The 20,158-nt window shown below is 42.6% G+C and overlaps 1 protein-coding gene across 1 annotated transcript in view; it reads right to left on the reverse strand.

The window, feature by feature from the left end:
* Positions 1-20,158, reverse strand: part of LMBR1 (limb development membrane protein 1) — a 130,123-nt gene that overhangs the window by 83,834 nt on the left and 26,131 nt on the right. The window contains exon 5 of the mRNA XM_052638366.1: positions 2,857-2,960. Coding sequence (XP_052494326.1) covers positions 2,857-2,960 — 104 coding nt within the window. The remainder of the gene's footprint in view (positions 1-2,856; positions 2,961-20,158) is intronic.

Here is a 20,158-nt window from a genome sequence, read left to right on the forward strand (position 1 = left end):
GACCACACACTTTAACTTGGTCTCTGCAACTCCCATTCGTCCCCCAGCTACCAGAGTCTCATAAACAGGAGCCATCCTGAGCTCTGCACCCCTCCCTTTAAATCCTGGCTGTGTCTGGGAATTAACAGGATGGGTCAGGCCCACTGCATCCTGCAATCCCTGGGCACATTAGTCCCCTCGGAGACCATGCAGTGTAGCTGGTGGCTGGAGGGACTTGAGGAGACATACTCAGAGATGCACCCAGAAAAGGCACTCTCTTAATCATGTACAAAGAGACGAGAAGTAAAAAAACTGGAAGGAAGAACTGCTGTCTAACTGTAGGGGCAACGTCTCTCTACTCGCCTTCTTACACCGCGCCTCAAGCTGTCTCCCCTCTGACCTCGGTGGGCAAGGGGGAACAGAATAGTAACTCCTCACTGGGTTTCTGCATTGACGGTTTTTAATTCTAGAGATGGTGCTACCTCTGCTCCGACAGTCCCTTTCCCAGTTGGTTAGTTCACAGGAAGGGAGGACAATGATCTGGATGCAAGAGGTCTGTCCATACTGCACACTGTTTTTAAAATAATCTATTTAACTAATAACCAGATTTTTACATAAAGCATAACCTAGGGAGCATACCTTTAATCTCCAAATATGAAAATATATTTATAACACTGAGCTTTATGTAGTTTCTGAACTTGATAAGATACCTCATGAGACAGACGGGGGGTGGGGGGAACTCTGCATGCATGAAGCAAGCACAGACAAGGCCCTTTCAGTGGCTCTGGTTGAGAGCCGGGGCGTGACTGATTTGGGTGGTAGTGTCCCCACAGAGCGCTCTGCATGCGCTCTGCTCTGCTCTGTCCCCCTTCCCCAGGGCGCATGCTGACACTCTGATGCATGCACTTACCTCTAAACGCACTTAAACAGAACAGCGGATGCAAAAGTCTCGTCAGCCACCCTGTGCCGACTCCCCGGTGTCGACAGCATAAAACCCAGGCTACGTGGCAGAGGACGCGGGCTTCGGGGTCTGGTCCTGGCCAGTGCCCTGTCTCCATTCTCCACTCGGAGCTAAGCATCGGCCACTCCCTAGCTCAGGCAGTGTCTCGGCCTTTGCTCAAGCGCGGATGCTCGCCTGCAAGTCTCAGCTCATGGGCAGGATCACTCCTCCCTGAAGTCTTCCCAATTCTCTAGGCAAACCAAGACATCCCTCCCAGAGCAGCCTGCTGGGTCGAAGTTCCTCCAGCACCTCTGGCGTCTCCCTGTGTGAACCCTCGAGGGCAAGGGCACTGCCTCTCCGTCTCCGTGCCCGCAGGCCCCTCTAGCAGCGCAGGAGTCACTGCTCAGCAGGCCTAGAGACTCTCCCGGGCGAGAGCTGCCCCCACAAGGCCCCCACGCTCGACAGAACGCGCTCGCTCGAGCGCCTCCGACCGCCCCGCTTCTCTCCTCCGATGACCCCTTTCTTCTCCGTGACGGAATCCCTTCCTTTCGACCCCTCTGTGACGTTCTGTTCCTCGTTCCAGTCGCCTAGAGCTCCATCTTTCGGTTTCCAGACCACACCCGCTCTGTGCACTACCACCTGCCACACCCCTGCAGCACACCCCTGCCCCCTTGCAGCACGCCTCTGGTCCTCCGCCCCTGGGCCCCTGGCCGGCCGCTGCCCAGCGGGCACCCTGCCGGCTGTGCCCACGCTCCCCAGTGCTGGCCTGTGAAGACCGGCGCACTCTAGGAAGGCAAGAAGCAAGCCGTGGGTCTCAGTGCCAGTTCTGCAGTGGCAGACATGAGGCTCTTAGACAACTCAGTAACATTAATGCCCGTGCATAGAAAAGGAGACTTTGAACTGAATCCCTTTCCACAACAAACCTTTCTATGATTCTTCAAGAAATTATGATTTTTCTTTTTTGGTTTTTTTGTTGTGTTTATTTGTTTAAACTGAAACTATACAAGTTGTTCCCATTACATGGATGACTTAACTAATTTACATGTATCATTATAAAAAACAAATCCAATATATAAAAGACAATGTTCTCAATGCAGGTTTGACCACCATACACAACCACCCACTCTGATCTCAGTAGATTCACCAAATATGAAAGCAACCATAGACCACAGTATGAATATGAATAACTCTAACTAAAAGTTAAAAAGGTGTAATGTGTCTGTAAACTGTAACACTAGAACTCATTTCATCAAGTTTTAAAAGTCACTCAAAAAGTATTAACTACTGAAATCCTTCCATTATAGTCCAAGCTTTCATAGCAAAGAGCTCCACAAGCTATAAATGGAAATGTTCCCTTCACTTTAAAATATCCTACTATTCAAGGACAGAGGGAGTGATTCCCACTTACAAGGTCTGGGTTGACTGTCTAAGATGCTGGCGGTCTGCTCTCTGCCCACTCCTCAGCCTCCCACACTCAGCTCGCAGGAAGTCACGGATCCTGGGAACCTGACAATCCAGGGCAGCCTGGTAAATGCTGCCCTCCTGCAGACACTGGGTGTGAAACCACTTCTACATCAAGATATAGCTTACGACTTTTAGAATTTCATGTCATGCTTTACAGTAAATGACAGTATCGAGGAAAAGAATAATAGCTGTTTTATCAGGCTTATTCAAGAACACTCCACCAACTCTGCACACACTATAAAAAGCATTCAAAGGCCAAACGATGACTTCCTTCCTGTGGACACTTTTATTAACTCAATGTGTAACATTATTAACATTATTGTAAGAGCATTATTAATATTAATAAGGCATTGCTATTATTAAATATTTTACATTTCAGTAAAAGTTGCTTAAGGCTACTATTTCTAGCTCAACAATGAATGACATTTACTTCTTCATTTAAGAAATTTAATTCTAAAACATCATTTACTTACCTTTTTCAGACCAGCAAAACCTTCTGATTCCAGAAAGAAAAAGGCAAAGGGCATCAACACAAATAAACAAAGATTGGAAAAGAGAGAAGCAAGGTTCCACAAACCTATGAGGATAACAATAAAGGAAAGATGAGTTAGATACTGACAACCTTGTCAAAGAAAACTTCTGTGCTAAATTGTGCTATCAGTCAAAGCTCTGTGCTTTTTAATAGTGAAAAATAAACATAAACTTAATAGAGAGGCCTAACAAAGGACCTAAACTGAGCAATCAGAATAATAATTACACATTTCTGTAAAATTTTTATAACTCTGCAACTTGTACTATTGGGAAAAGTCAATAGAAACTACGGATTTTTCCCCATGCTCTAAAATAAATCCACTAAACATACGACATGTGCCACAGTCCAAAGACACAGCCTCTTCAGACACATTGGCACCTGAATATTTAAATGAGAGCCAGCAGCACATACTGAGGGCTTAATAAACGCCAGATACTCCACTAACCATTTTACATGTATTATCTTGTTTAATTTAAGCCTCATAAAACCCTAAAAGTAATAATTAGCATTTATTGAGCCCTCATGTGCCAAGCACTGTTCTAAATGATTTACAGATATTATACAAACTCATTTAGTCTTCACAGCAATCCCCCAACATGACAGAGGCTGGTTATATAAAACCCGCCAAGCCTGCAGAGCCTACGTGGAGCTACACTAATTCCCGGGATTTTTTAAAACGACCGCATCAGAGAAGTTTAGTAAGCAACTCCAAATGGGAAAGAAAATTTGAGAGGCAAGCAAGTTTACATCACCTTTTCCCTTTCTGGCACATTCTACACTCATAAAATCACAATAAAAAGCAATTGAGATGATAGTAAGAGTTGATTTTTAAAAATACAGAACTTTAGGTATCTCACTGGGATATCTGGACCAGCAGCTCACTTTTTATAGGTTATACACCCAACTTTAAAACTGATGGCTATAATAGTCATTAAAATTTATACAATCAAAGATAAAAATTATGCTAAGCATAAATTCAACACACTACATACACTTAAAATCCAATGCTTTTAAAAACAGGCAACTGATGTTCTTCCGAGACGCTTACTTATGTGGCACTGTTCCAGGCACTGGAGATGCAGCAAAGGAGGAAAGACACACCGCTGCCCTCAGGGACCTTCCACTTCAGACACGTGGAGCTCCACACTGAGCCCTCAGGGAGCCAAGGAAGACAGCTCCCAACTGCCCTGGTTACAGACCCACATGCACGGTTCCTAACACCCTAAGCCCGCTTTGGAACAGCACAGAATGTAGACAAACGGATGGCTGCAGCACTTGTACGAGCTGCCTAGAGAGAGGCCCCTCCTTTAGTGAGCGCGGCGATGTAAGTGAAGCCCAGTTTGCTGCTTCTGATTCAAAAGTCTCGACAGGTTGAATGACTTTACAGTACATATTCATCTTAGCAGGAAACAGAATGTTTTACAAAGTGTCTTCAAAAACAATGTCTCATATCTTTCCAAGGGAAAAACTTTAATTTGTACTTGTAAAAATAAAAACTGTTCTAAAATACTTAACCACTTTTCAGTCTTAAAAAAAATTAAGGTGTTAAAAATCTTACTCATCTTCTTCAATCAGAGGGGTTATAGTTACAGCCAATTGTATTGTGTTAATAACCAGGAAAGACACATAAGGATGGTGACCAAATGGACACACAAGACCTCCAGACAGACCCGGGTTCGAGCCCCTGCACTTCATGTGACAAGCCTTCCAGGTCACAGGTTCGTCCTCTACACGAGGCTGAGGATCACGTCTGTAGGTGACGCTGAGAATTCAGTGAAATAATGCACGGACAACCAGCACATCCGTCACAAAACAAGCACTTAATGACTTTTTCCTTTTAATAACCATCACATCCCCAGAGGCTACTAACACACGGTGCTAATTAGCTCCCGTACCAAGCTACCGGGCTCTCCGAGCACCCGTGTTCACTTGGTAAAAAAGCAGGACATAGATAAAAAGCAAGAATATTCATCTGTAGCAAATTTGCTGAGTTATCATTGCTATAGTGTGTATAATTTATTGACAATTTATGACTTTATTGACATAAAGTGTACAATGTCATAAACTTTTGACAGTTACGTCACCGTAACCAAGACAACAAACGCAACCGTCACTCCCAGCTTCCTTACCATTTTATCATCTCTGCCTCCTGCACTCTCTACCCTACTCCACACTCCAGGAGTCAGATTCTGCACTTTATAAAACACTACATTTTTTATAAAAAACTAAAGTTTTCTATGCATGGCAAAGGTAGTATATGCTCTTGTTTCTGTCTGGCTTTTGCCACCTGGCGCAAGCCTGCTGAGGTTTCTCAAGCCGTGGCACATCGGTAGCCTGCCCCTCTGTATCAGGTTGCATTCAGTTCACCACACTCCACCCAGGTCCCTGCAAACTATCCGAGTTGCGGTTCTCACAACTGAAGCTGTGTTTAGTTGTGTCTCACAACCAAAGTTGTAGTTTATACAACACAACTTTATACATAAACTTGAGTTTTATACACTCAAGCACAAGTCATCATATGGACACAAGCTTTCCTATCTTTTGGGTAAATACGTGAGCGTGCAACGTCTGGGTCATAAAGCAGGTGTGTTTCTTAACATTTAAAGAAACTGCCAAAATGTTTTCCAAAGTGGGTATACAATTTCACATACCCACCAGCAGAGCTGAAGTCTCGTCCACATTTGACAAAAAAAGGGTCTTTCCAGCCTCAGTCGTTCTCACAGATGCACACTGGTATCTCGTCACTGCTGTAGCTTGCATTGCCCCCATGAATAATCACGTCAAATCTTTTCATGAACTTATCTGCCATCCATTTACAACTTCTTTGCTAAATGTCTCTCCAAATGTGTTGCCCACTGTTTCATTGGGTTGTACTTAGTGAGTCTGGAAGCTCTTTATATACTCTGATTACAAGTCTTTTATAAGGCATATGATTTCCGGATACCTTCTCCCACTCTGTGAATTCTTTTCATCTTCTTAACACCATCTTTCAAAGAACAAGATTTCCCAATGTTGACAAAGTGCAATTTATCAATGTTTTCTTTACAGATCATGCTTTAGCTATCTTGCCGAAGACACTACAGCCTAACCCAATGGCAAAGACTTTCTCCTATATTTCGCTCTACAAGTGCTAGAGTTTCACATTTAAGTCTATGGTTCTTTTGCATTACTTTCTGCCAGATATGGACTGAAGTTCATTTTTAAACCTATGACCGACTATCCAATTGCTCCAGTACCATTTATTGAAAACAGCCTCTTCTGCCAAACTGCCTTTACATCTTTGTTAAAAATAAATTTACAATATGTTTGGATGTATTCCTGGACTCTGTATTCCATTTAGTTAGCCTATCTGTCCATCTCTGTGTTGATGCATGTGATTTTTGAGGCCCCCAAAATAAAGTCTGACACTGTTTCCCCATCTATTTCCCATGAAGTGATGGAACCAGATGCCATGATCTTTGTTTTCTGAATGTTGAGCTTTAGGCCAACTTTTTCACTCTCCTCTTTCACTTTCATCAAGAGGCTCTTTAGTTTCTCTTCACTTTCTACCATTAAGGGTCATGTCATCTGCCTATCTGAGGTTATTGATATTTCTCCCGGCAGTCTTGATTCCAGCTTGCATTTCTTCCAGCCCAGCGTTTCTCATGATGTACTCTGCATAGAAGTTAAATAAGCAAGGTGACAATATACAGCCTTGATATACTCCTTTTCCTATTGGAAACCAGTCTGTTGTTTCATGTCCAGTTCTAACTGTTGCTTCCTGACCTGCATATAGGTTTCTCAAGAGGCAGGTCAGGTGGTCTGGTGTTCCCATCTCTTTCAGAATTTTCCACAGTTTATTGTGATCCACACAGTCAAAGGCTTTGGCATAGTCAATAAAGCAGAAATAGATGTTTTTCTGGAACTCTCTTGCTTTTTCCATGATCCAGCAGATGTTGGCAATTTGATCTCTGGTTCCTCTGCCTTTTCTAAAACCAGCTTGAACATCTGGAAGTTCACAGTTCACATACTGCTGAAGCCTGGCTCAGAGAATTTTGAGCGTTACTTTACTAGCACATGAGATGAATGCAATTGTGCGGTAGTTTGAGCATTCTTTGGCATTGCCTTTCTTTGGGATTGGAATGAAAACTGACCGTTTCCAGTCAGAGAGCATCTTTTATGACTTCAAGTATTGAAATTTGTTTAATGGCACAGAATATGGCTTTCTTGGTTCACATTCCCAGAGTACTTGAAAAGAATGTGTATTCCATGACTGTTGGGCAGTGTTCCATAAATACAACTTAGGCCAAAATAGTTAATTTTATTCAGGCCTTCTATATCCTTAATTCTTCCTGGTTACTTGTTCCATAAATTATTGAAAAAGGGATAGTTACATATCTGAACATAATTGTAACTGACTATTAATCCTTTCTTAAGTTTTTGCTTTATGTGTTTAATAGTGAAAGTCGCTCAGTCGTGTCTAACTCTTTGCAACCCTATGCACTGTAGCCCACCAGGCTCCTCTGTCCATGGGATTCTCCAGGCCAAAATACCAGAGTAGGTAGCCATTCCCTTCTCCAGGGGATCTTCCCAACCCAGGGATCAAACCCAGGTCTCCCACATTGCAGGCGGATTCTTTACCATCTGAGCCAACAGGGAAGCCCGTGCATTTAATAGCTACGTAGTAAACAGGCATTTTTTCAGTAGGTAAGTTTATTACTATGTTCTTCTAATGAATGAACCCCTTCATCATTATGAAATGATCTTTATGCCTATTAACATTTTTACCTTTCTGATAATAATATACTAATTATTTCATCTTCCTTTTCCTTAGAATTAGTATAGTGAATCTTTTTTCTCCTATTAACCAGTTAACCAGTGTGTGTGTGTTTACATTTAAAGCAGGTTCTTACAGGCAGCATATATTTGTGTTTTCCTTTTTAATTAATATCTCTGCCTTTTAATCGAATGTTTAGGCCACTGATGTTTACTGACATGTGCAGGCTTAAGTGCATCAGTCTGCTCCTGGTTCTGTATTTGTCCCACTGTTTTGTCCTCCCTTTGCCTTCTTTTTCTGTGACCCTTTGGATTAACTGTTGCTGTGATCCCATTCTGTTTCTTCTGCTTGCTTATTGACGGTATCTCTCTTTGAGATACTTTAGGGTTGTTTGGGGTTTATCACATACACCTTGAAATCATCCCGACCTGCCTGCAAGAGGCACAGCAACACTTCACAGACAGCATCTAGGACGCTGACAGTCTGCCTCCACTTCCTTCCTCCCGCCCTCGTGCTGCTGGTGGCATGCGCTTTTACTCACACGTTATAAAACTCACAACATCTTGTTACTGCTTTTTATTTAAACAGCCAATTCTTTTCATAAGACTTGTATGGTAAATACTCTTTTATATTTACCCAAAAATTAGCCGCCTCTCGCGGTCCTCATTCTGTCTTACAGGTCCAGGTATCTGTCTTCTTCCGCTCTGCCTCCGCTTGGAGGGCGCCCCTCATTTTTGGCAGTATAGGTCTGCAGTGATGACCTTTCACCTTTTGTATATCTGAGCCTGTCTTTACTTTGACTCTGTTGGGAAAAATGTCTTCACTGGATATGAGACCAGGTCGGCAGGGCTTTCCTCTTTCAGAACTTTGAGGACGCTGCCGCTCCGTCATCTGCCCTGCATTCTCTCCCACAAGAGATACCCTGTAGTTCTCATCACTGTCCCTCTGTACTTTATGTCTTTTTCTCTGATTTCTCCTTATCGCTTGTTTTGATCAATCCGATGATGTATCTTGACAGGTCTTTTGTAACTGGGACAAGTTGAGCTTTTGGATAAGAGGGTTTGCAGTTTTCATCTAATCTTGAAATTTTTCTGCCATTAGTTTTTCAAATATTTTTCTTAACCCTCTCTCCTTCAGGAACATCAATTACATCACTGATGCCCTGGTTTTTCAGTCATTTTTTTCCTGTTTCTTTTTTAGACAGTGTTCTATTGCTGTGTCTTAGAATCCACTGATCTCTTCTACATCTAATCTGCTTTTATCCCATCCAGTACATTTCATGTCAGATATTACAGGTTTCATCTCTAGCAGTTTATTTGGTTGTTTTTCACATCTTTCATGTCTCAATATGTTCAGTCTTTCCTCCAGTCCCTGGAACAAATGAAACAGTCACAAGAAACGTTTCAGTGTTCTTATTTACTAATTTCGAATCTGTGTCACTTCCAAGTTCTGACTGACTTTTCTCTTCATTATGGGTTGTATTTTCCTGCTTTGTACGCAGCTGTAGGCTCATGGGAGGCAGAGCAAATCCCCGAAGATATTCACGCCTTAATCCCTGGAGTTGTTATCCAGTATTATTAGTGAATATGCTACATGGTATATTCGTTTTTAGGGCTTCTGTAACAAAGTCCCACAGACTGGACAGCTTCAAACAACGAGAATTTATTCTCCCACTGTTGTGGAGGCTAGAAGTCCAAAATCAAGGTGTCAGAAGGACCACACTCCTTGCAGAGGTTCTAGGAAGACTCCTCCCTTAGAGGTGGCACACTCCTGGCCTCGTAGACACATCGCTCCAACCTCTGCCTTTGTCTTCGCATTCTTCCCATTGTGCAAGTCTCTGTTTTATCTTCCTGTAAGGACACAAGTTATTGGACTAGGGCCCACCCTAATTCATCGTGGCCTTAATTTACTAACTATATCAGCAAGGGTATTATTTCCAAATAAGGTTATGTTCTGAGGTTCTAAGCATTCGTGAACCTGGGGGAAACACTTTCAACCCAATATACAAGGAGACAAGAATGCTGCAGACACAATTAAGGCTGTGGACTTTAATATAGAGAGACACGGACACCATCTTGGATAGGCCAGGTGGGTACAACCTAACCAAAGGAGTGCTTAAAAGCAGATAACTTTCTCTCAGAGGAGTCAGAAATGCAGCAGAAGGGTAAGTCAGGGAAGAACTTGACACAACTTTGCTGGGGATTTGGGGCGGGGGGGGGCGTCACATGAAAGCCTGAGAAAGAGGCAGGTAACCTACAGGGCAGATGGGCGCCTCGCTAACAGCTAGCCAGGAAACAGGGGCTCAGGCCCACAGCTACAGAGAACCAAGCTGAGCCACAGCGTGAATGAACCTGGAAGCAAACTCTTTCCCAGAGCCTCCAATAAATATGCTATCGGGAGAACCTTCACTTCAGCTCATGAGATCCTAAGGGCTCATGAGATCAAGAGGGCCCTTTTTGGTCTGCCAAAATGAGAACATCTGTTTCACAAGATTTTCTTAAGGGCCATGTTTAAGCTGAGAATATGATAGCCCGTTAATTCTATCCATTTCAGGAAAACAAAATGCTTAGCTGAGCTTCTGACCAGTTTGGAAAACACTAAAACAGAACACTTTTGAACATTCAAGCCTAAAGATACCAGTATGTCTTTCAAATACAGAAAGTCTTTAACCACCCAGACTTCAGTAAAATGCTGAACAGACTCTGTGCATTTAGCTCACAACAAGAGACTCACACGGCTCATGGTTTAAGGCCTTCCCAGGCCTGGCAGCAAATGTCTAAGTGAGGGGCGCTTTATGTCTGACCAGCCTGGGTTTGCACCCACCAGCTATACAAGACCTAGAAAAGGGACCTGAACTCTGCCGTCCTAGTTCATGTATAAACTGGGCTAAACATAACTCGCAGCACACTTGTGAACAACAGGAGAGAAATCACAGACCAAAATGCTAAGTTATCATCAGTGCCTCTCTCCGCCCTGACTCAACATAATGCAAATGGTTCAAAATCCTGAAAACTCCAAAGTACATCAGCAATTACGCCAGACAGATGGTGCCAGTGTTAAAAAAAAAAAAAACAAAAACACCCATCTGCCAATGCAGGAGACATAGAGATGCAAGTCCAGTCCCTGGGTGGGGAAGATCCCCTGGAGGAGGGCAGGCAGCCCACTCCAGGATTCTTGCCTGGAGAATCCCATGGACAGGGGAGTCTGGCGGGCCACAGTCCATGGGGTCGCAGCTCTCGATCCTTTCCTTAAAGAACAATTCTCAATTACGCCAAAAAAAAGCTTACACATCAATACTCTGCATTCTAATATGGCATTAAAAATACATGAAAACAACAATGACCAAAAAAAAGGCTCAGAAAATAAACTGCAAAGAAATATACCAAATTATTAACAATGTGAACACAGCAGAATTATGGATGACTTTTTCTTCCCACTGGCCTACACGTTCTGAGCCTTCTATAACGGGCATATAAAGACCCTTAAAAATCATATTTAAACTCCTTTGTGAAACTCAAAATCCTCCACACCACAGTATCAAATAACTTCCCCACAAAATGCCTAAGAAAGGCAGAGAGCAGCAAAGCCTAACTGAGGTGCAGATGCTTGCTGGGCCACCGGTCACAGATCTCAGTCTCCTTACTTTGTGGCCTCCCTAAGCACAGTTCACATTCTACCCTCTGCAAAAGCACAAATTATGGAATGGCAGCAGCTTCAGAGGCTGCACTCACACAGTTTCAACCGTGAGTATAAACCTTGAATGCTTCACTATGCTTTTATAATCAGGGGGACAATTTTATTTAGGCTTTGTAATTTGAAACAATTATCATCCATGTTATAAAGGAGACATCATTATTGTTGATTTCTAAATATAAAAAGTATATATACTTCTAGAATTTATCCTTCTGATCATTATGTGTCCCTTTCATATAGTGAAAAATACAAATTCAAATTCTCTAGAAATCAAAAGTTGAAAAACGAAAGTCTGCCTTAGGCACAAGATCACAAATCAGGAAAAATATCTATTCTACCTAACTAACACACTTAAAATGAAGATAGTCATAAAAATCTAAATAAAGAAATCTTTATCAATAAGTGAATAAAATATTATGATCACAAAGATTCTGAATAACAATTCATTTACGTTTGTAATGAAATTGGTGTCTTCTTTTATGTACTGAACTTTATATATTACTATAACACATATAATTTAATTTTTTTTATTTTCCCCCACTTCCCTCTTTCCAGGAAAGTCAACATTACTGCTGATGGTTCTACCAACCACAACTGCAAAAAGAGATATAACCTCCACCACATTTATTTTTAACACAAAGAATTTGAGAGTTGATGGTAATATACTAGATAACAGTATAATCACCTATGTAAATTAAATGCAAAAACTTAAAATTTATTAACCAGAATAAATGTGAAAGCTTCAGACTCAGCTCATTCTAATTATCAAATTTGCAACATATAAGAAAGTTCAAGTTACTATGAGAACATTTAATTAGAAAAATAATAAAGCTACTGTACACTAAGTTGTCATTTTATTTTTGAAAACTGTAAAACTTAACAAGTTTTCAGCATTCTGCAAACATATATCAGACATCCACACATAAACATCTCTTAAGAATATGGTATAATTTCGATAAAATGTTCTTAAATTAAAAATTAGGGCTAAAAAAAAAATTAGGGCTAATACACAAAAGATACTACTACTACCACCTTTATTATATTATATATTATTACTTATCAATTTGTAAAAGAAAAAATGTTAGCTAACTTTCTGTACTTCAGAAAACTAAAATCATATGCTCCAACACAGTAGAACCCTAAAAATCCAGAAAACTTGCAGTTTATCTAAATCAGTTGCAATGACAACTGTTTTGAAAGATATTCAATATCTATCCCCAAAAGAGGTAGCTAAACAAACAAACGCTATTTAACAATTCCAGAATACTTAATTCAAAACTCAACCCAATCAAACTGAACTGCCAGATCACCAATGGATACATTACCTTCTAGCTCCATCTGCTGGAGTCACAAAATATTTCAATACAAAATATAACACTATGAAGCAAAAAAAAATCAATCACTTTTTAATCACACAGACAAAAAACTTCATTCTTTTAAATTAGAAAATTAATTCAAGTTCAGCCATATTCAAAAATTTCCGAAGCGGTAAAACTAAGTTAAAACCATATTTCACTGGAATTGAAGATCTAACCCAATTGCCAAAAAGTGACATATAATAAAAAAAAATCTAAGAAAGCATAAGCTTTAAAGGAAAGACTACAAGTTTGCTCTTGAATAGTGAGTGTTGTGAGAACCTCACAAGCATAGCTTTTGCTTCTGTACTTGGAAAACAAAACAAAAAGAACAATTTTAGCAACAAGCTGTGAAACATTTTAACTTTGTTTTTAAAATTAAAAAAGCAATACGCATCTACTGTAAAAATATTATAAATGCAAACACAAAAACAAAATTTTTTTATAAAATATAAAGTTTATGTATTATATAATCCTACCACTCAAAGAAAAACTTTTTTTTCAACATCTTTCTCTATAAACACATATTCGTCTACATCATCATCTATAACGGTAAAAAAGCACTCACTGTTTGGATCTACCAAAATTTACGCAAATTTCCTACTTAGGCTGCTTTTTATTTCACCATTATAAATAATAAATATCAAGTAACTATACAACTAGAATAGTGCACATTATAACAAATGGCTGAATTATTGAGACCAATTAACTAGAAACTGTTAGTAATATTTGACTAAAAATGATACCTTAAAATTTAGTAAGAGCTAACTTTTGATTTAATGTTTATACATAAGTAAACATGATACCTATTTTTCCTTTTTAAGTTTAATTGCTTATAATCTAAAAGTTTGAATTTTTTGACCTTCTGTGGGTCTTGAAAATGTATAAAACAAAGATGAATTGGGGCTGTTCTTGCATCATGTCCAAAATATCATACTGGCTCTTCTTACTGACAGATCGAAATAAGGCACACATGCCTTGCAGAGCCCAGCCAGGTTCACCATGGTTATCCTTCAACAGGCGGAATCTTAAGAATGGTCAGTCATATTATAAATGTGTATCTTTCTCTGTCTGGTCATAAGTGGGCATAGATAGCTTCGCTGAGAGAAAATGCCTCAAAAACTGAAGAATTATTTCCTTATTTAAGGTTACAACTTGATTATATCCAAAGGTATATGAAAGTTTCATTTTCATTCTAAACTCACATATGTGAAAGTATCGTTTTGAAGTGGACACTTCAGCGGCATTTAGTGTGTTTACAACGCTGGGCAACCAACTACCTTCATCCAGCCCCAAAGCATTCTCACCACCCAAGAAGGGAAAGTCACTAAGCAGCTGAACGGTGGTTCATCTGGAGGATTCCGCACTTCTCCACTTACTCTCTAACAGTAAAGACTCAGAAAGCGAACACAACAGACACTTTCTTCTATTTTTACTCTTTCCCTACTTTAATTGTAATAATAAATCAGAATTAAAAATAACACAATTTTAGCTACCATTTTCATTTGTCCTCTTAGTCCCCTTTGGACCATCCTATACTAAACTGTAATCACTGGCACGCCATGGCCCACAGCAAGGGAACAATGAACCCCATCGCTCTTAGCATCCAGCTGACAGTGACAAAGAACCCCAGCTAAAACCATCCATGAGCAGAAGACTATCAACCTGACCCACTCCAGCTCCAATACCATTTCTATATTATGTTTTTGAAGAAAGTATTTTAATAATTCTCTCATTGTAGACACAGCTACATCTTACTGAAAGATAGCAATTTAGAACTAAGTTAAATATTCTATTTATTCATGTCACTAAATTTTGGCCCAGAACCCTGTAATTCCAAGGTAATACAGTTAACATGAAGCATTTCAAACACATGTCCAAGATCCAAACCCTGTATTCAAGCTAAACTGAATACATTTATAGATATCAAAGCACTGTCGACACATACTTTAGCCTCTAATCCTCACGTGATTTACACATTAAAGGCACAATCATTCCATACTGATAACTTTTCAGAATAAGCCGTTAAATTCATTTTCAAATTAAGTCCACTCTAGCAAAGTATTCCTGATAATACGATTAATAACTGTCGCTCACCCAATCAATGAGCCTTCACTTGTCCCTGTGCAAGAACTGGGACAGGTGCCTCATGGGAGATTAAGAGACTTTAAGACATGCTCCCAGGCCTCAAAGAATTTAGCATAAATTTATGAAACATTTAACAAAAAAGACAAAAAATAATTCAAGAAAATCCCATAAATGTCACAAGACGGCAAATGATTAACACGTGAATACGGATACTATCACTGCCCTGGGGTAAGAGAAGTCATCAGACATTCAGGGACTACTAACTCTGACTCTGAAATGACTCTACCTCCAGGGGACCCAAAACATCACCCCAGTCAGAGCAGGGGCTTGTGGAGGTCAGGGGTCAAGGGAGTTTAGCTCAGGCTGCACACGCCTCACAGTGGGTCCCTGAACCTGTGCCGCAGTTTTCCCCAGGTCTGAAATGCCTAACCGGAATGCACGTGCTCAAATGCACGCAGAATCCCCACACAGTTCCCTGACCTGCAGAAAAGAGCTATCACTGTGAGAAAGGCCAAGCAGAAGCCACTAGAACCACCTCTAACCTGGAAACCATAACCCACAAGAAATCCCACGTTCCTGAAGGTAAGGCGGGGTATGAGAGGGGGCTGACTCTCACATCCCCAAGAGGGACCTTGGAGAATGACTGTAGGTTCTTAGCAGCTTAACCAGAGAGCGACTGTCAACCAGCGGGTGCTACGGTGAAGCTGCGGTAGCAGACATGGCTTCACTGTGAGGGCAAATGAATACATGTCCTGGTACCTGGTATGCCTGCTGCTGCTGCTGCTGAGTCGCTTCAGTCATGTCTGACTCTGTGCAACCCCATGGACTGCAGCCCACCAGGCTCCGCCGTCCCTGGGATTCTCCAGGCAAGAACACAGGAGTGGGTTGCCATTTCCTTCTCCAATGAATGAAAGTGAAAAGTGAAAGTGAAGTTGCTCAGTCATGTCCGACTCCTAGAGACCCCATGGACTGCAGCCCACCAGGCTCCTCCGTCCGTGGGATTTGCCAGGCAAGAGCACTGGAGTGGGGCGCCACTGCCCTCTCCCCTGGGATGCCTACCGATGTGACTAAAGCTCTTTCCTCCATCCGTGGCCATGAGGCCTGCACTAGCAGGAGGGTTCTTTACCACTGGGGCCACCTGGGAAAGCCCACCCGTGAGGCCCGCTGGAAGCCATCTGCTTTCAGCTGGCAAAGCAAACAACTCAGCTTCACCGTCCTGACTTCAGGGCCCAGCTCCTCCTGGCCCTACGTCACGGCTGAGTTTGAGGGATCTCCTTCACCATCCCCTTCCAGGGGACTGCACACCGCGCCCCTACACAGATGACAGGACGCTAGTCAGACCTAGTGAGTGAGCAGCAGCAGCAACCTGAGACTTGTCGGAAGACACTCCAGGGCCCAGCAGTCTGGGTCACAGCCCTTCTGGGTCACAGCCCTTCTCCTAAGCCAAGTAGAGGTGCACTGCTCAGGGCCTTCTTGGGATTTGGAAAAGGAACATGCTCCTCGCATGGGTGTGCCGCTCCGGCCAATTGCTGAGTGATACAGAAGGCTGCTGGTTTTGAGCAGGGCTCAAAACAAGAGAAGGCTCTGTAGCAGGCCCAGGCAGCTCTGCAGGCTGCTTTGCCCTTGGCCTTACGACCCAGCAGATCTAATGGTGCTGGAAGTGTCGGCAGCAGAGAGGATGCTGTTCAGAGCCCATGACAGACCCTGGAGGGGAATCACAGCAAAGGCCCTTGAGATTTTGGAACAAAGTCCTGCCATCCCCCTGCAGGTAACTACTACCTTCCCTCTGAGAAAGTTACTGGCTTGCTGTCAGGCATGTGGGTCACCAAGTCACCATGCAACCGGAGCAGGCCACCATGAGCTGGCGGGTGTGCCAAGCCATAAAGTGGACGTGCACAGCAACACCCAACTTCAGATGCAAGTGGTGATCGTGCCGAGCAGGCCCTGAAGGCAGGAGTAAGTCACGTGAAAGTGGCCCAGACGCCACGATCCCCCCTTCCCTCCCCTAGCTGGACTGTACCTGTGGCCTGATGGGCATTCCTTCTCATCAGCTGGCAGAGGAAGAGAAGATGGGGCCTGGCTCGCAGACAGGTCTGCCAAACATGCAGACACTGCCCCGGGGGGAGGCGGGTGGACAGCCCTCCCTGGGACATCTACAAAGGCCAGCAGTGACAGGGAATCCTCCCAGTGGACAGGACTGTGGGCAGTGCGCAGAAACGGCCAGACACACAATTACACATTCGTACTGGCCTATGGCTCAGCTGGAAGGTCGGGGACTTGGAAGGAGTGTGACTGGAAACCCGATCACAAGGAGGTTTGGAGAAGAGGCATGCAGACAGCCAACTCTGAATGGGAAAAAAATGTGAACTGATTTGCATCTCATCAAAGGGAGACCTCAGCAGAGGAGCCTCATAGTAAGTGGACGGATGGCCTTGTCCTAGTCTCACAGATCCCGTCAGCCTCCGCCCCGAGCCACCCTGCCATCTCCCAGGGAGCTCATCAAAGAGCAGCCACGGTGCCCAGGACGGAGCTTATGTGCAGCCGCAGCAACGCGGACGTATACTCTCCACAGCCGACCCGGCCCCTGTCACCACCGCCTCAGCCGGACACTGAACCACACCCTGGGTGCCACACCCCGGGTGCTCCCTTGACAGTCTGGCCCCATTAATGCTCATAAGTTTTAAAAAACAAAGAAGCAAACATATCTAAGGTTGGCGAACCTTCAGCCCCAAGACAATCTAAGGAGACAAACAATCCTGGGATGTCATCTGCAAGATTAAACAGAGCTATGAATTCAGAAGAGAAAGATAAGACGTGAAGCTTCATGAAAGTCACTACAAGCAGCTCTACCAAAACACCAGAAGCAGAAGTCAGGCTCATCAAACCCTCGAGAACAACGTCCAGCTCTGGCGGCTAGGACTTCCTAAGACCTACCACGAGAATGTATCCAGAAGCAACGACGTAACTTAGGGGCTCCTCCTCTAGCTCCCCAACCTTTAGCAGACGTGGTCACTGGAGGTTAAAGCTACTGTTTGCAGCCTACCTACTCATTCAACACGTGTTTACTGGGCTGCCACTATGTGGGGAGCACTTCTCTAAGCCCTGATTCATAGACAAAACACAATGCCTGAGCTTAAACTCTTACACTATAATCAGAAAGGCAACCAATACAAACAGATACATTTACTTCCAAGGTTAAGACTCCAGCATAAATACACAGCACACCGTGTGCTGATAGTTCTTACTTTCAGTCCATAAAAAGAATAAACAAATGGCTATGACTAGAGCACGGGCAGTTCATTAAGTATGTCATGCACTTTCTGTTTCATAAAACTGGAAACAAAGGCCAGCTCCCTCAAAATTCTGGTTAGCCTGGACTGAGACCACCTGCACTTCCGGGAAAGCACCTGGAGCCCAATCCTCAAAATGCGCGCAGCACAGACCGCAGCATCATCAAGGGGAGGGCCGAGGGAGCAGCCTCAGCAAGCGTTTCCGACACGTGCCGAAGCCACGCGCAGTCATCTATGAGCTAACTGCTGGTCAGCAGCAGACTGCTGCCTACGTGTGTCCACCAGGAGCACCGCTGGTGCTCTGAGCCGCGCGACACAGGCCGCTCTCCCGGCTCCCGCGCGGTGTCCCACCTTGCGTGCTGGCCTCTCAGCGCATGGCCTACTTCCTTGCGTCAATTTCAGTAAAGACCTTAATTTGCTTGAGTTCAATTGCTAAGCAACAAAAATGGAGTAATTTCTCGTTGTTCACTTAACAATTAGCCCTAACTTTACTGAGTTCATGTGCTCTTCAGGGCATCAGTGACTCCATTTGTTTCCAGTTTCAAGTCTGACAGAAAGCATAAGCCCAGTGTAAAATACCCGATAGACTAAGGGGTCAAAATTCTTGTCAAGAAACAGGATAAGCAGTATTAAAGGCCAGCTGGGAAGGAAACATTTGCAATTAACCTGACAGTTAATAATTTTAAAATTGCAAAAGTGGACACAAGAAATACAGGGGGGCAATTTACTAAAAAACAAATGCAAATGACCAATCAATGTGCTTTGTAAATGCCTACCCTCACTAGTAATTAAAGAAATGTAAATTTAAAAGGGGAAATATCTCATCTATTGAATTCCATTAGGGTTCCATTTCATTATTTATTTAGTTATGTGTTCAGATGCACACACACAATATTCAAGGGTTTCAGTTCAGTTCAGTTCAGTTGCTCAGTCGTGTCCAACTCTTGCGACCACATGAATCACAGCACTCCAGGCCTCCCTGTCCATCACCATCTCCCGGAGTTCACCCAGACTCACATCCATCGAGTCGGTGATGCCATCCAGCCATCTCATCCTCTGTCGTCCCCTTCTCCTCCTGCCCCCAATCCCTCCCAGCATCAAAGTCTTTTCCAATGAGTCAACTCTTCGCATGAAGTGGCCAAAGTACTGAAGCTTCAGCTTTAGCATCATTCCTTCCAAAGAAATCCCAGGGTTGATCTCCTTCAGAATGGATTGGTTGGATCTCCTTGCAGTCCAAGGGACTCTCAGGAGTCTTCTCCAGCACCACAGTTCAAAAGCATCAATTCTTCGGTGCTCAGCCTTCTTCACAGTCCAACTCTCACATCCATACATGACTATAGGAAAAACCATAGCCTTGACTAGACGGACCTTAGTCAGCAAAGTAATGTCTCTGCTTTTGAATATGCTATCTAGGTTGGTCATAACTTTTCTTCCAAGGAGTAAGCGTCTTTTAATTTCATGGCTGCAGTCCAGTATTCACAGTAATTCTCTGGGTTGTGAAACTGTAATACTAATTTTCTTCACTATAAATTTTGCTTTCCAAATTTTCTACAGAAAATATGTATTTCTTTAAACACAAACACAAAGGGGTAAGAAAAAAGGTAGTTATCTGTATAAACTCCAAATGGATTAAACAGTTACATGCAAACAAAGCCATTTTTTAAAGAACAAGAAAAAAAGGAGTATTTGTCATCTTATGAAGGGAGATCATCTTCTAAATACAAAAACAATTACAGAAACGAAAGGAAGAAAAAGACTGGACACATAAAAAGCAAAAATCCTGCAACCAAAAACACAGTTAAAAAGCAAGATAACCAGAAAAACATATTTACAAAAATCTGATAAACAGCTGATGTGTTTCACATATACAGAGATAACATAATTCAATATGGAAAAAGGTGGGCAAAAGACAATGAAACACATAGAAAGATATGTGTGTTAGATCTTTGTACATATTTCACAAATTAAAATGTCCTACCTCATTTAACATTTCCAGAAAATCACAGAGCCAAGATTGAAATTCAGATCTATTTTGCTTTAAAGCAATATACCACATTGCCA

Source organism: Budorcas taxicolor, chromosome 4 (assembly GCF_023091745.1).
Source record: "Budorcas taxicolor isolate Tak-1 chromosome 4, Takin1.1, whole genome shotgun sequence".
NCBI lineage: Eukaryota > Metazoa > Chordata > Mammalia > Artiodactyla > Bovidae > Budorcas > Budorcas taxicolor.